Raw genomic sequence first — 16,822 nt, forward strand, 5'->3', positions numbered from 1 at the left:
CATTTTCCAACAATCTAAAACTGTTTTAGTTCAAGGAAATTTTTAGCAGCTCTGAAATCAATTATTTAAAACGCTTTAAAATAATTTTGATCAAATGTTGTATATTTAATAATAGAATAATAAAAACACAATATTTTCATTTTGTAAATTAATTAAATGTTTCATTTTGTTGTTGTAAAATGTTTATAACTTTTAAATAAACTAAATAGTGTACATAGCTCTACTATACGCGTTGGTATGCTGTGTTGTTTGTCTGCTTGCTGTTCATTGTTCTTTATAGATATGATGTTATTTAAGGTTTCTACACAGTATCAGTTGATAAACATGAGTATGTATATAACTATTTGTCTATATCTATGTGTATGTGTGTGTGTCTGTGAAGGGCCAACGTTTTGTTTGCTTTTATAATCAGCTAAGGCGAAGCGTTGACAACGGATCGTGGAGTACGGCTTGGATAGTTGGGTGCAATGACCCAACTGCAACAACAACAATAATCAAGAGCAGTAAGTTGTGTTTCTGTGTGTGTGTGTGTGTTTGTGTTTGCTTGTCTTATAACTAGAAACTTACATATGTACAAACTATGTAACAAGTCTGGGGCGGGGCGGGGGAGCAATAGCTACCGAATAGAGTTAGTTGAACTTCTTAAACTAAACAAATGCAACGTCGTCCTCTCATCTCTCTTAACTTGGCAGTCGATTTGTGGCCCAGCCATAAGCTCAGCTGCTAAATATGATATAGGTACCAACATCATCATCATCTTCTTCATCAACATCATTATTATCTTGATCGTCTTCTACCTCGTTCGGATCACACTCAACAGAGCGTCTCACACTTATGATTGAAATATATATATGTATATCTATAAATTTTTAGTTACAAATTGATCAATCAATACTAAAGCTTAATGTATGTGTATATATGTATGTGTATGTGTGTGTATGTGTATGTTTAAATTGAGGCGAGGCACTCGATAAAGCAAAAGGCACAAACATTACACTTAGAGTAAGGCTACTTAATCTAGATCTACACAAATACGACGACATATCAAGTACATGCTTCGAGCAGGCATTGAGCAGCTATAGCAATTCGGACGACTTGCTGCTGCTGCTGCTGCTGCTCTGTACTGCTTTTTTCAGTTACTAATTCAGTTGCTTTTTCAGTTACTGTTGCTGTCGCTGCTTTCAATATCTTCAACAACATCGAGTGATTGGCAATTAGTGTTAAACTAACCACTTAATGGTACAAATGGGGCGCTATCAATAGACAATTAATGTTTGGGCATTCCATTGTCTCTGTCTCTCTAGGCTGCTGGAGATAGTGACTCGTTCTTGGCATTGCGCTTCTGCTCCCAGCTGGATATCCAGGACAGCGGATAGCAGAGGAAGGCAGATAGCAGGATTAGTCCACCAGCAAAGTAGAAGGCCACATTGTAGCTCTCTGTAGCTGCATACAAGGCACCTGTTAGAGCAGAGAAAGAAACGAAATCAAATCAAGTCCAATCCCTTGCAGACTCCTCCTCTCTTACCTGCTATGGGACTGCCTATGGTGGCAGCCAAACCCTGGAACAGCATCAGGAATCCAAAGGCATTCGTTAGTTTCTCCAGGCCAATCAGCTCGACGGCGATCAGCGATCGCAGCGCCGAGAAGCAGGCGATGCAGATACCGAAGAGCACGGCGAAGGCCCATTGTGTGGTAGCATTGATGACCACTCCGCTGAAGATGGTGGCCAAGCCGCCGGCAGTGAGAGCCACATTGTTGAGCCAGAGCGGCTTGACGCTGGGGAAGGAGCTCATCGAGCCGCAAACGATCCTAGCGAAGGTGTTGATCATGCCGATGCCGGAGATAACGGAAACGGCCGACTCCTTGGCCATGCCAGCGTCAACGGCGCGATCCGTCAGGAAGGAGAAGGGCACAAAGAAGCCCATCATAGTCAGGAAACCGCTGAAGGCCAGGCACATGAATGCGGGCGACTTGAGCAGGCTGGTGTCCAACATCGTGGAGAGTGTGCGACGCACTGCCTCCGGGCAGATGCGGCAGCCCTTCTGTCTGTCCTCCAGCATGTCCTGCTTGGTGGGCAGACGCGTGACGGACATGTGGTAGGCCAACGAGGTCTGCGACTGATACTGCGGGATGCGGGTCAGCGAGCCGGTGAAGAAGATATCATCTCTGTACATGGGACGGGACGAGGACTGCGACTGGCCATGATGATGGCCGTTCTGATCGTGATGGCCGCCAGCGGCGCGTTTGGCCAAATCCTGTGGACGACGCCCGGAAACGGTGTGTCTGCGTGCCTGAATGCTGACGGGCTTGGCCTCGGTCTCCAACAGATTGTCGTTCTCAGCCTCCTCCTCGTTCTCGCCGACTGTGGTGAGTTCCTTGTGCAGATTGAAAGTCAGCTGCTGTGGATCGCCGTTGGGCGTGGTTGGCTGCGACTTGCGCAACTGCTTCAGCTCCGTGCCCTTGCTGCCCTGGCCGGACGGACGACGTTCCAGATTCATGCCCTTGAAGATCTCTGCAGCCGTTGGATAATGATGACGCTGCGAGGCACCCATGTAGGTATTATGTGCCGAGTTGGGCATGGAGTAGGCGAAGCGACCCTCGGGCAGCGGCTTGGTAAACGCCGCTTGATGCAGCTGCGGGGTGGGAGCCACCGTGCTGCCATGGCCATTCAGCTTGGTCTTCTCCTCATCGACGACGGTGCCGTCCTCGGTGACGCCCAGTGTTATGGGCTGAATGGGACGGAAGGCGAGGCCGAAGATTGCGCAAGACAAGATCATGACGCCTTGGATAGCCAGCGTCATGCGCCAGCCGGTCTTCTCCAGCAACAGATCCGTGAGGGGAGCAAAGACGAAGGTGCCCACACCGGAGCCGCAGAGCGCCACACCTGTGGCCAGGGCGCGCCACTTCTCAAAGTAAAAGCCAATGATGACCACGGCCGGTATGTAGACCATGCAGAAGCCAATGCCACCCAAGATGCCGTAGACCACAAACAGGAACTCCACGCTGGTGGCGAAGTACGAGAGGCCGAAGCAGATCGCGCCGAAGATGGCGCCGGCAATGGTCACCGGACGGAAGCCAAAGCGATTGGCCAAGGCACTGACAAAGGGTCCGGCCATCAGGTAGCAGCCGCTGAGCAGCGACGAGACGAAGGTCACATAAAACTTGCTGACATGGAACTCCTTCATCAGCTCCTCCTGGATGATGGCCGAGCAGAAGACGATGCCGTCGATCACTGTGCAGCAGAGGAACGAGGCAACCATGACCACCCACGCCCAGCCGCTGTCCGGTGGCACAACGACCGCCGCCGTATCTATCTCCTCCTCCTCCTCTTCATTATCCTTATCCGTGTCCGGATTTTTGGACACGAGAGCATTGACAGTCGATAGTTCATCCTGGGATCTGGTATGCGGTGTGGGCATCTTGCAGCTGCAAGGAAAAAGTCATTTCAATTTTTTAACACTAAGACAATGCAGATATATAAATAGATAAATATTATATAAATTTAGTTATTAATAGAGAGATATATATGTGCTCATATAATTGTTATGCAAATGGTATTTATTTTGTTGTATTTTTATCAGCCGAAGAGCACCCACACAAATATTCTCGCATAGCCTTCACACAGATTGCGTATACGCCCCCTTGAACGGAAATACACTTTCCCTTTTCAATGTACACAGCATGGCGCTATAAATTATATATACATATATGTATGTATGTGTGTATAAAATCATATTATGTTTATAATTAGTCACGTGTATTTATAACGCATTTGTTGTTTTATGCCTATCTCTATCTCTATCGCTATCTCTATCTCTATTTGTATCTGCAGCTGTTCAATGTATGCGTATCTGTATCTTTGACAGTATCTGTATCTGTATCTTTATCTATGCTTGGCTTTTGTTTATTTCAACGACGTCAATTGTGGTGTTATATATGCGTTTTGCTGGGGGTGGGTGTCAAACGTCAACGTCCTCCTCCACCTCGATGCCAAAGCCAGTGCCAATGTCAAGCGAACAATAACGACAACGACAACGACAACAACTGCGTCAAAAGCTGCTTAAAGCGATCGCAATAAAAAATAAAAACAAATGTAACGTTTTCTTTATTTTCCAAAAATATAATATGTGCTTAAGCTGTTCGTCAATTTTCCAAGCAGCCCGACATGACAATCTTTGACAAATTTCCTCAATTTTTCGCAAATGTTTTCCGTTTTTTATTTAATCTTCTTTTCCTCTGTATATAGATACATAAACATATGTAAGAAATCTTTTAAGTATTTTGAAATTTTTATATATATTTAAATATATTTATATATACTGTTTTTTATGTACTTTTAACTAATTTTTTTTTTTTTTTGGTTCATTTTCTTTGCACCCGCGCGGCAAAGCTTACGACCTTGATTCTTTATTTTTGGCCTTATCTAATCTGATCTGGATGCGAATACGAATGCATAGGCATTTGGGCTTATGACCGCTATAAACGCAAAGTACTGCAACACTTTGTTGCGACACATTTATTTGGCTTACAAAATGTTTGCGCTGCCTGAAAAATACATTGTGAAATGTGGATTTATCGGACAGTAGCCCAGTACATATATAATATATAATAAACCCACAATTAAGATATTAACGACATTTGTAAGGCATACAAAATGCTTTTAATTGTTTAATGAAGAAGATGAGTTATGATGCTTAAGGCTTAGAGACATCATATATAATGGCTTGCTATAAAGATTTTCTCGACTGGGCTTAGACTTAATAATTTATCATAAGCAAGTTCTTATTCAAGAGTTTATTTCTCATAATAAGAATGGGAAAAGAAGAATTCAAGGAAAGTCATTCTGTTTTTACATATTTATTATTAAGAATTCATTTCATTTTATAATAAAAAAAAAACTAACACTGTATATCTCAGTCGAATCTCTAAGCAGCATATCTTTGATGATTTATATTTTTTATATAGTTATAATTTAATAACTATAATTATACACTGAAAATATATATTCAATATACGATTTACATATATGCATAAATATGAATATTAATTATTATATATGTATATGTCATATATCATATACCATATATTTCAATAAATGCCTGTCAGCCGGTACACTTCAAATCATAAGGCTAAATCCCAGCCCTCATTCAAATCCTCCAATCCAGCCATATATTTTGGCTAATCATATGGCTAGCCTAGATAAAGGCAACACACAAACTGGCTAAGATTTACGATGTCAGCAATTTGTCATAGATATTCGTATAATGCTAATGAATGGCCGCTTTACACAGATTATTTAACATATTCGTGGCACTTGACAACCCTGCTGTTTACCGCATGTACAGTTATTTATTTGCGGTTTTGAATTGCTCATTTTATTGCCTGGCAACCCCGGGCGTAAATGTTTTCTAAAAAACAAATAAAACCCAGGCGATTAGCTGCTGATTAGAGCATTGTAAATAGTTTATTGTCTGCTAACTAGCAACACCAGCCATTCGTAAACTATAGAATAAATACTTTATAAATACCCTTAAATGCAGGGCATAAATCAATTGATTCAGCCAGATTTGCGTTTGACCAAGATACGGGTTTGTTGCACCATCATGGCCCAAACACCCAGATAAGTGTGTCCACTAAGGCCACTTGGTAACCCAAAATCGGGCGGCATGTGACTTGCTTCGGCCAATCTATTTGATTTTCTAGATTAACCCAATTTATGGTGCACCATATAAGTCCATATATATACATCTGTATATACATATATACCATGTTGATATGTGCTTGTGGTGGTTTAAGATAGGCGTCGTCGAAACCCTTTAACACTTTTGTTTATTATGCAATATTATTATTATTGTTATTATTGCTGGCGCGAGTCTCGTATTTCATGATTGCTTCTTTGTTTTTGTTTTTTATTTGCCCAACGGTCAGGCCAAAGTGTTTGCCGGGCGGTAGGAAACGGCTCAGCACGTTGCCCGAGTGAAGCCAGACAAGTACTACTATTGCTGCTGCTTCTTCTTCTTCTTCCTGTTGTTGTTCTCTGTGTCTACTCCTAACTGGCTTGCAGCTAACCCCAACTATAAATAGACCGTTCGTTGTCAACTTGTTGAACGAAATCGAACCATTTGGTTTTTGTGCAAAGTACAAAACGACGACTGCGGGACAGGAGAACGCGCCCAGTTGCACAACTCAGACAGACTGAATCCATGCCAAACGCAAACCCAACACCAGGAATACCCTCTGAGTAAATATGAGATGTGCGTGGAAAGCGGGTGTCTATGGAAATTACACCGTAATACTTGGATTTATGCGCCAAGTTGATTGGTTTATTAAGATAAGGGATTGGTTACGTATATACAAGTATTTTGGTTTTTCTCTTAGAGAGCATTGTTAGGTCTCTGGCTACTCTCTATCTCTCTTTACAATCCATTTATTCGATATCTACTGTCCCTCGACTCTCTGCCTCTCTCTCTCTCTCTCGATGCCCAATGAAAATTCATTCTTTCTCTCCCTCTACTAGTCTTTTACTCGTTATCTACGTTCTTCCTTTCTATATTTTTCGTTATTATCCTTATCTCCAGCTCTGTCTCTATCCGTGTCTGTTTTAATCCCTTAGATTTATATAACCTTTTAGAGAGTATCTGCTAGTCGTGCACTGCCTGTTCTGTAAACAGGCTTTTTTTTTATTTGCACTGCCGTGGCGCTGGGTTCGGCGGCGTTTTATGTCATTTATGCCACACAGACACTGCGTACAGATGCTATGTGGCATGGAGCGGAGTTGTTGTCCTTAGCCTGGTTGTAAGCTAATCCCGCTGTGAGCAAACACTAGCGTCCATCCATCAGCTAAAGTAGCCCGCTTGCCACTGCAGACCATGTCCGTCGCCATCCCTGTCCCCTGCTCCATCTCCTTCCTCGTCCCACCTTCGATGCCTGGTTACAGCTGTTCAATGCGATTGCTGACAGCTCTTAAACTGATGCCCGTCGATTGAATTAATAAATATTATAGGTGACAACATGTGGTTACAAAGAGATGAGTGAGAAGGGGAGAGAAAGAGAGGCAGCACTACTCAGGCAGACCGACAACAAGTAGCATTATTGCTTTTCCCATTGCTGGGTTTTCCTTTTAGCATAACTGTGCGTACATATGTAAACGTATCTATGTAGATACATAGATATGTAGCTGTTAGCATTTCTGTATCTGTCTTATGCGCCTTCTTTGTTTGTGTATTTTATTTATATCCGGCTGTCTCTTTTCCTCAAAACATGTGGCATGTGCGCGTGTGTGTGTGTGTGCGTGTGTTCCATAATTTGTAGCTACATTAAATGATTTTCTGCTCAAAATATTAATTAGCCAATGTTTCTGTTTGAATTTCTTTTTGGAATGCCAACCTGTTGTCAGCGCCCGTATAAGGCCACGAGCTACAATAGCTGTTTCTTGTTTTTGGGCGTGCGCCACTCCAAAAGTTGGCCCAAATTATTTGTGAAACATTTTAAAGCAACTGACGGCGCTTGGGCTTGCCAAGTTCATTGAACGGCCTTTCACCCAGCCACAGCCACAGACACCAAGACAGCGTCAGACCACGAGTCAGACTCTTAATCAGAGTCAGAGTCAGAGTCAGAGTCACAGTCATAGTGGATGCCAAACATTCATTCACCTGACTCACAGTTTAAAGTCCAAAAGTTGCGCATGCGCAGAAGGTGACGGAGATTTATAGACGATTTTAAATGAATTTATTATCAGACATGAGACATCTTTAGCTAAACTTGCGGTATTCATTTCAATTTTCAGCAAGTGATAATACAGCAAATACTGAATATATCTGGACATATAAATATCTTATCTTTAAATATAGTTTTAATTTTTTAAGAACTAATTGTTACGAATGGCACACTTAAGGCTTAAAAAAAAAATTAGAAAAACTTCCTGACAATATATGATATGATAAGATATAATATAATGATTGAAAGTTGGCTAAAGGAATATCAATGTCATGTCTGGCCGACTCAAATCAATTCTTCATAATTCGTGCACATAAATGAGACATCAAAACGGAAATGGAAATAGGCATGGAATAATCAAGGATTGATTTCAGTTTGATATTTGATTTAGATTGTGCAAACTCAAACTCCAATCTCTTGAATATTTATCAGTAATTAACACAAATGTGGGACTCTCTCACTGATGAGAAGAAGAAGAGCGCATAATAAGCTAAATGTTATCCCATTAGAGATCTTAAATTTGTCGAAAGTATTCAATATTATCCAGATATGCTTAACAAGATCATTTAATTACTTAGACTTTCAACACAAATCAGTTAAGGAAGTTGAATTGAATTTTTTAATTAATGAAATGATTGAAGAAACGTTCAATGAATTTATATTCTGTATAATTAAAATATCGATATAGATAGAGATATCTATATATGCATATACACATATACACATTTTTATGCTAATATATAAATTATCTTAAGACTAAAGTTCAACTGTCTGCAAATGAATTCGAGGTCTGGCATACTTAAGATAGTTATTTCCTTTCGTTAACAGCTGTGCGGCATAGATTATATGCACGTTGCTTATAAAGTTTATAAAGCTTATATATGTAGATGTATAGTATAGCGCAGATGCGGGACGCACTTTATCAGCTCCAGTTACTGTTGTTGTTACTGTTGCTGTTGCTGTCGCCACTATCGGCACGAACAAAGGCATGTCAGCTCTTTGGTGGCACTACCAGTGTCAATGAACAATTAGTGGAGCGATCAATGGTCGCCTGGGTCTCGTACAACCCAAAAAAGAAATACATATACAAAACAAATGTGTGTGTGTGTGTGTGTGTGTTTCAGTGCCCGAGCACTCTTTGTCGGAAGTGGAGCATGCGATTCAAAATCAATTAACATGTTTAAGTTATGGAAAATTCAACTAAGTTTGGCAATTATTTGATCAGATGCATTCGAGAGGCGCACAAAGAGAGAGAGAGAGAGAGAGAGAGAGAGAGAGAGAGAGAGAGTGTGGAAGAGGAAGAGAGAGACACTTGTCACAGATTTATCAATGTAAATTGATTTTTGATGGGGTTATCAGCACGTGACTTGAAGCACAGCAGAACTCACGCACAATCAAAGAGATACAGATTTATTGAGAGCTATAGATACTTTTACAGCCACAGATACAATTGGAGCTGAAGGTGCAGATACAAGCTGTGCCCCCGTCGCTCTGACATTGGCACCAAAAAGCTTTCGAATTTACAGCAAATCTGATAAGATCTTAATACAAATATTGTATTTATATATATTTACAAACCAGCAGCAATTGCATTGCATACACATATGAGTGGCAAAGAGAGAGCAAGAGAGAGAGAGAGGGATAGACACATGGAGACTTGACGCTGATTTCTAAATGGAAATGTATTGTAAATTGATTTCTGACGAGGTTATCTGCACGTGTCTTTAATCAGGCGCTTGCTCAAGCTTCAATCACAGACAGTAAAAGATACAGATACATTTACAGACACAAATACCGATACACGCGCTGTGCTCTCCGTTGTTTTGACATTGGCGCCAAAACGCTTTCGAATTTACAGCAAATCTGATAAGACAGAAATGTATAAATATTATACACTTATATTTAATCGCAAACAAGCTGTAAACCTGCATTTGTGAATTGTCATCCAGCTGCTCGGAGCACAAGCTTATCAACGCTATCAATCAACAGCTCAGCTCAGCTCAGCTCAGCCCTAATCAACTGCAAATATGTAAATATTTTCTGAACTGATTAACGTAAAAGTTTCGTTGTGGGGCAATAATATTTTTATTTTTTCATAAGATGTGGAAAGATTTATTTTGTTATTTTGTGTGCACTCAATTTATATAAATGTATGTATGTATATATAGAAATCTATATGTATTTCTTTAAGGTTCCACACGCAAGCGCGCTGAGGCATATCCAACGAAAAAAAAGAGTCTCGGAAAAAACCGCAAGAATTTTGAAAAAAAAAAAAAAACTTGAAGCTTGAAATCTCAGTTATTTGGCAATGAATGATTGACTGACTGACTGAATGTCTCTATCTCTCTCTTTCTGTCTCTATGTTGCATTGTAAATGCGCAAAACTTGTTTACTGCAACACAAATAACTCAAATATATATAAATAAATAAATATATATATGAACAATCTATACTTAATAAATACCTATTCCATGCCATTTGCTACTTAGCCTAGTTTGCTTTTGCTTATTAATTAATTTAATTGAAATATTTGCCAGACACATGCCACAATTAGTATGTAATTGGGTGTCTTGGTATATTGGGAACGTTAACGTATGAATCAGATTCAGAATTGCTATCTATATCTGTATCTGTAACAGTTTTAGTGGCAGCTTCAACGTCATTGGCAGTTCTAATGCTTCTTGAGATCCTACTGACGTCATATTCCTTTGAATTAACAATCTGTGTTTTGGTGAGAGCTAACTAAGGATTCATATTATATATTTAGTAGAATAACAGTTTTGTTTATCGAGCTGTCAGTTTAGCTTTCATGTATTTAATTTGTAATTATTTTCATATGCATACATACATACTATACTATCCGCATGACATAGTTAAAAGACATGAAATTTTCTAATATATATTCATATTCAATATATTCAAGAATTCATTTCTCTGTTTTCCGTTAGAAGAAACACATTTCCTTGATAAAGTTATCTTTATCTTTCAGTCGACTACAACTAAATTTCACATAATCTTACATATATTTGTTCTTTATCTTCAAGTAGTATATTATATTATATTATAACTTTTATTACATCCGCACATCTGGATGAGTACTTGCTTTTCTATTAAATTTATAAAAAATTTTATAATCTTTTGTTTAGTTATCTCTTGAGCACCGTTTGCTTTCTCTCTGTTATATGTATATTCATTCACGAATTTTAGTCCCCCGCGCCTGCCTCGTGTCGATGACACGTTTCCCACTAAATACCTTTTGCTTTAATTTGTGAAGGTGATATGCATTTTCTTCTTCTTCTTTAAACTGATTATGTAAATGATATAATCGCGAGATGTCAATAACGTATCAACTAAAAGTTGACTTGATTTTTTTTTTCATTCTACCAAGCAACCGGTTTGAAAGGAAAGTCAAGAAGTCGCTCCCAAAGATCAAAGACAGAGCAAAAGGCCTTGAACAAATGCCAACATATGTATATATTATTTTATTTTCTTGACTTTTTTGTTTGTTTCCTATGCTATTTTAGTGGGTTTTCTATGGGTGAGTCAGCGCACAGTCATGTCTGGATAAGCATAGCACTCGCAAAATAGGTAGAAAGGGTGTGTCGCTCTTTTTTTGATACCCTTAAAATACTGACAGGCAGAGAACGAATTATATGCATTTTGACAAAAATTATGTAACGGGCAAAAGTAAGAAGAAGAATGTATAACTCTACACCACATATTTCAAATTCTCTTAATAAACTCTTCTATAGCTTACGCAAATCAACCTATCAGGAATTTATTCCATTTCCAGGAAATTGATTAAAGCCGATATAAAATTTTAGTCGTTGGCCTTATCACGCACTTTGTGGGCACTAGAACTGCCCAATTTGATATATTGATATTGTTAATTGAGCACTACATTTATTGGACAGCTTGCACAATCTATGCAAAATCGAAAATGGAAAAAAACTACAGGGCATCTACCAGTCGAGCGCTCCCAACTGGCACACTCTTATTTACTTTATTTTTATGCCTATTTATTTTTGCCTAAAAATCGACTATAAAACAATTTTTGAGTTTTTTTTCAGTTTCAGAGTAATTTGTATGATAATTGTGTTTGGCATTAAGATAAACGTGAATTACTTGTAAGAAGGGGTTCAGGCCAATTAGTTCTTGGTAACGCATTTGCATAACTATCTCACGTCTTTCAAGTTGTAGCTGTTGCTGTTGCTGCAGCTGTAGCTGTAAAAATATCGATCTAGACTTAAGCTGATTTTCTTCTCGCTTGTTTTTCAAGTTCAGGAAAGCAAAAACTGAAAAGCAACATCGGAACGAAACAACGTCAGCGAAAAACGCCCATAAAAGGCACACGAAAGCCGTTTACGTGTTAACGTGTTTCTGGTTCCTGATTCCTGGTATTGGCATGATGACTCTTCACGCCAAAGCCAAAGAAGACGGCGACGACATTAAACGTACCTATGTACATATATGTACATATATATCTACATACATATATTAAAGTCGCGTCGCGTCGCGTCGCTCTGCATCTTTTCTTGGACTTAAAGTTAGAACATTAACAATTTGTGACTAAGTTCCCGGCCGGTGTGCGCGGAGTCTCAATTGAAGTTGCTGCCAGACGGCGCGACGTGTGTGTTGTTGTTGGTTGCTGCTCTTAGTCAAACAAAAAAAAAAACAAACTCGTTTCTGGCCCTGGCAGGGGCTGTGAGGCGGGGCGCGGTCATGTGACACAGGCATAAGGCCAAGTCTTTTTAGCCATTCATCTGTATCTTGGCTGTATACTTGGCTGACTGCGCGCGCGCGCATTTCTGTGTGTGTGTGTGTGTTAGCCCTCTTGCGCTTACCTTTTGATGTTGTTGTTGTTGTTGTCGTTGCTGTTGTGTTATGTTTGGCTGTTGTGGCGTCTGTTGCAGCTTTCAATTTGTTGAGTATTTCAGTTTTTTTTTTTCGTTCAAATTAGAACCCGGTCGCGCCTCTAGTTCTTGTAGTCGTATTTGCTTTTTGGTTTTCTATTTTTTGATCTATTTCTGGCCGCCTAGTCGTGGGCAGTGCAAAGAATTTCTTATGCGAGAAAGCGAAAGCAAACGTGAACCGCAGCACAGCACAAAAAAAAGCGAAAGTTAACTGTAAAAAACGCCTCAATTTAGAAACCGAGCCGAACGCAAGACGAGGAGAGCGAACGCGCTTATAAATACTTCTAGTATATGTATCTGTATCTGATTATCTGTAGCAGTTTAGCAGCTGTTCGTACGATCCCCGTGTACCGTTCTCTGCAAGTTCATGTGTGTGTGTATGCTTCTATAGGTATATTACTCTTTGTACATATGTGTAGCATATGAAATGTGCGACCTGCCTCCGCATGCGAACGGCACGCGTTTCAAATAAATTCGTTGGGATTCGTTTTAATAGATGTTCTATTTTGTTTTATTTTACTTATTCTGTGTTGTTGTTTTTATTATATTTTGTTTTTTATTTTTTATTTCGTGTTTTAAGCTGTTGTTTTGGTATTCTATTCTCAGCGGCGCTTTGGCGCTTTGCAATGCGTAATTGATCGCGCGCTTACCGACCAATCCGAGCGACTGACTAAAGATAACTAAAGGGAAATGGAAATGTGTTGGCAGTATAAACCACAAAGCAGAAAGCAACAACAGCAATAGCAGCAGCAGCAGCAATAGCAGCAGCAGCAGCAATAGCAGCAGCAGCAACAGCAACAGCAACAGCAGCAGCAGCACCAATACAAACACAAGCAACGCAAAAACAGTACTCAGCAGGCTGCTTCACGATACGAAGGCACCTTCCCACGAGAACTGAGCAGCACACGCTCGGACTCACACATACGTGCACACGCACACACGAAGCATGTGTTTTTATTTGATGTTTGCATGTGCTTGTGTTTGTGTTTGCTTTCGGCATTTTGTTGTTGTGCTTCGCGCGTTCTTTCAAACGCACATTATCAGAGAACGAAACTTTGTCGCCTCTCCTCCCTCCGCCTTAAACCGACCATCTAGCCCAACTCTTTCATTACGCTCTACGTTATCGTGCATACGGCGTCGTTAATGAAAATGACACAACAACAACAACAACAGTAACAGCAGCAGCAGCGTCAATAATAGCGTCAACGTTAGCCAACATAAAATTGTTACAACAACAACAACCGGCGAAACTAAAAACATGGCGCGCTGCCCAAGCAGAACACTGCGCATGTGTGAGTGTAACTGCAACTGTGTGGGTATATGATGGCTGTGCGTAGGGTACTTGATGAGACGAATTTTGCTGAGAGTGTAAGCGCACGCTCTCACTTTATGTCTCTCTCTCAGTCTAGCTCTCTAACATGTGGACACTCTTGTCATCGCCCTTGCTTTCGTCTTAGCGCTTGTGAGACAAAATGGCCTGCCAAAAAAACTGAACAACAACAGCAGCAAACACACACACACAAACGCATACATTGTACGTATACGCAATGTGATTTCGATTCCGATACCGATACCAATACAATCAAGTGTGTTGATTGTTGTTTCTTTTGCTGCTGTTGCTTCTTCTCAGAATTCTCTCAATTTCGATGATATTTTTCTTTGACTCATTTGTATCTTTTTTTTAAGTTTTGTATCTCAGAAGAAGGGAAGTTTTTTCTTTCTGTTTTGTATGGATATCAGGCATGTTTGTCCGCTTGTGTTTATATTTGTATTAGTAATTATGGTATATTGAGTGTGTGTGCTGTGGCTTTTTCCACTAACAAGTTATTTTGAATGAGATCCATTCACGTTTTTTTCAGTTTTATTTCGACAGTTAACAGGTTACCGGCATAGCACACACATACACACACAATTTTGGCTAAATGGCTTGAAATAATTGCCATAAATTATGAAATAGTTCAAGATATGAACTATCATGATTGGACAGAAAAGACAAAACATCTAAAAAAAAGTGCAAATCATGGGAATCGGAATTGGAATTCATTAAACGTTCTATGAACTTCACATGATTCAATGCGCGCACATGCGACCGACTGTTAAATGTGAAACCCAAAATAAACTCTAAAATAAGAGCTCTTATTTTGAATTATGCTTATCGCATAGCACAGTTTTTTTTTTTCATACCCTGTTTTTAATTTGACTTTTGGTCACTTCTCGAACTTTCCGTGATATAATTTTGCATATAAGGCTTAACTTATCATACTCTATAGTGGGTATATTATAAAATATTGGGATTGGCACGTGATAGTGCTAAATACGAAGGCCTATCAGATTGAATTTTGCCTTGAGTTTTAATTGATAAGCTACAGGTGATAAAAACGGCAAAACCCTTTCAGATCGAACTGCAAATTGGTCGAGTTGATTATTCCAATTTTATATTAGATAAGATATTAATTTATTTCCCACTATTCTATTGAAGAATAGGAAATAACTTGGGAAATACCAACTTATTATCCAGCCCAAAAATATTCTTTAACGTGTACTTCAAATTCAATTTTCTAAAGTACTTTTCCATTGCATTATCTATAAATATAAAAAAAGGTTATAATAACAGAAATATTTTTTATTAGTTTGTTTTCTTAACATTTTTCATATCATTCGTTAATTTGTTAAAAGCGGCAGGAAATACTTTTTGATGAGAATTACCAACAAGTCTGTATAATATAATTCTAACGGATGGAGTCGAAAATGGATACGTAACTTTCGATAGGATAATTTTATCGATAATCAAATTCAACTAGAGCAGCTTACACGATAAGCTCCAACATCCCGATCTCTTCTTTCTCTTTTTCACTTGCAGAGAGGCTCTCGTCGCTGTTTCAAAAACTTCCCGCACGCCCTCCTGCATTTTGGCTGAGCATTCAAGATATGCAAAAGCATTTACGATTTCAGCCATAGTAAAACCTTGTTCCGTTTGAACGGGTTGTTGCTTTTGTAATGATAGTTCCTAATCAAAATAAAAAAAATTTGATTTAGTAAATATTTAAGATTTGGAGTTGATAACACGTACCCTAATGGTATCCGGGTCATGGCGCAAATCTCGTTTGTTTCCCACTAAAATAATGGGAACATTTGGACAAAAGTGCTTCACCTCGGGTATCCATTTATCTTGAATATTCTCCAGCGAATCAGGTAAATCAATGGAGAAGCACATGACAATAACATCTGTATCCGGATAGCTTAAAAGACGCAAGCGATCATAATCCTCCTGACCAGCAGTATCCCACAGAGCCAATTCCACCTTGAGAGAAGAAAAAACATATAAATACATGAAAACATGTATTTTAGCCAAATATATATGTATATGTATAAATTTCGTATTGAAAGAGCACTTGAAACGCAAATTTGAATTGCTGCTCAGAAAAGCAGCAGAGAATTGCGATAACCTCGACGTGAATCATACATTGAATAGGGGCCCAGCATATTGCGAAAACTAAAATAAGATCTGTACTAAATAACACTCTCTTTATATTTATATATGTATAGAGACACACATGAAGCATCAGTACAATATAAATAAAAGAGTGCGTATACCTGTAGCATTGCCCATTCTAGATAACAATGGCGTAGTTGTTTAGTGAATCAACTAATTAAACAAACCTGTGATCCTTCAACTTCCACATCTGCGACATATGTTTCGAAAACGGTTGGCACATAATCCAAGGGGAAACTATCTTTGCAAAAGACAGTCAAGAGGCACGTCTTGCCACATGCTCCATCGCCAACAATGACCAATTTTTTGCGAATTGAACTCATTTTGGGTGCACTCGAAAAACAATTGTATTTTATCCGTAGCGTATAACAAGAGAAATTGATGTTTGTCTAGGAACTGTCCGTTTGTTTAGCGAGTGTGGCTATATGAAATACCTTTTTGTTTATGAATTTTTGCTGCGCTACACAACAGATGCTAAGGAGTATGCATCAGTCAATAATATGCTCTACTTTATTCTCTAAGAAATTGCAGAAATCTTTTTTCTCGATTTTACTCCATATTTGAATAGAAAATAAATTTAGCTATCAAAGCAAGTATATGATATATTTATAGGGTAAACAATGTTCGAATAACAGTTAAGTTGTTGCATATTATTATGGGCAGCACTTTGCAACAGAGCTGTTCACGGCAGGTGGCAGCG

General features: G+C 39.2%; 2 protein-coding genes across 2 annotated transcripts; both read right to left on the minus strand.

The window, feature by feature from the left end:
* Positions 1–81: 81 nt before the first annotated feature.
* LOC108616675 (monocarboxylate transporter 9) lies at positions 82–13,329 on the minus strand. The gene is made up of 3 exons (XM_018012062.2): positions 12,561–13,329; positions 1,526–3,426; positions 82–1,458 (listed from the first exon to the last, which is right to left on the minus strand). Exons 2-3 carry the CDS (start codon positions 3,417–3,419, stop codon positions 1,301–1,303), a joined length of 2,052 nt encoding a protein of 683 aa, XP_017867551.1. The 5' UTR covers positions 3,420–3,426; positions 12,561–13,329; the 3' UTR covers positions 82–1,300.
* A 1,902-nt stretch (positions 13,330–15,231) lies between these two features.
* On the minus strand, positions 15,232–16,716 carry LOC108616676 (ras-like GTP-binding protein Rho1). The gene is made up of 3 exons (XM_018012063.2): positions 16,290–16,716; positions 15,700–15,930; positions 15,232–15,636 (listed from the first exon to the last, which is right to left on the minus strand). Exons 1-3 carry the CDS (start codon positions 16,443–16,445, stop codon positions 15,427–15,429), a joined length of 597 nt encoding a protein of 198 aa, XP_017867552.1. The 5' UTR covers positions 16,446–16,716; the 3' UTR covers positions 15,232–15,426.
* Positions 16,717–16,822: the final 106 nt, after the last annotated feature.

Source organism: Drosophila arizonae, chromosome 5 (genome assembly GCF_054131065.1).
Source record: "Drosophila arizonae isolate 15081-1271.41 chromosome 5, UAZ_ARI_1.0, whole genome shotgun sequence".
Lineage (NCBI taxonomy): Eukaryota > Metazoa > Arthropoda > Insecta > Diptera > Drosophilidae > Drosophila > Drosophila arizonae.

Coding starts and splice junctions, on each gene's coding strand:
- LOC108616675 (XM_018012062.2), bottom strand. CDS start 3,419: ATGCCCACACCGCATACCAGATCCCAGGATGAACTATCGACTGTCAAT. Junction 1,459..1,525: donor CATAGGCAGTCCCATAGCAG/GTAAGAGAGGAG, acceptor CTGCTCTAACAG/GTGCCTTGTATGCAGCTACA.
- LOC108616676 (XM_018012063.2), bottom strand. CDS start 16,445: ATGAGTTCAATTCGCAAAAAATTGGTCATTGTTGGCGATGGAGCATGT. Junction 15,931..16,289: donor TGGAAGTTGAAGGATCACAG/GTTTGTTTAATT, acceptor TCTTCTCTCAAG/GTGGAATTGGCTCTGTGGGA. Junction 15,637..15,699: donor ATGACCCGGATACCATTAGG/GTACGTGTTATC, acceptor TATTTTGATTAG/GAACTATCATTACAAAAGCA.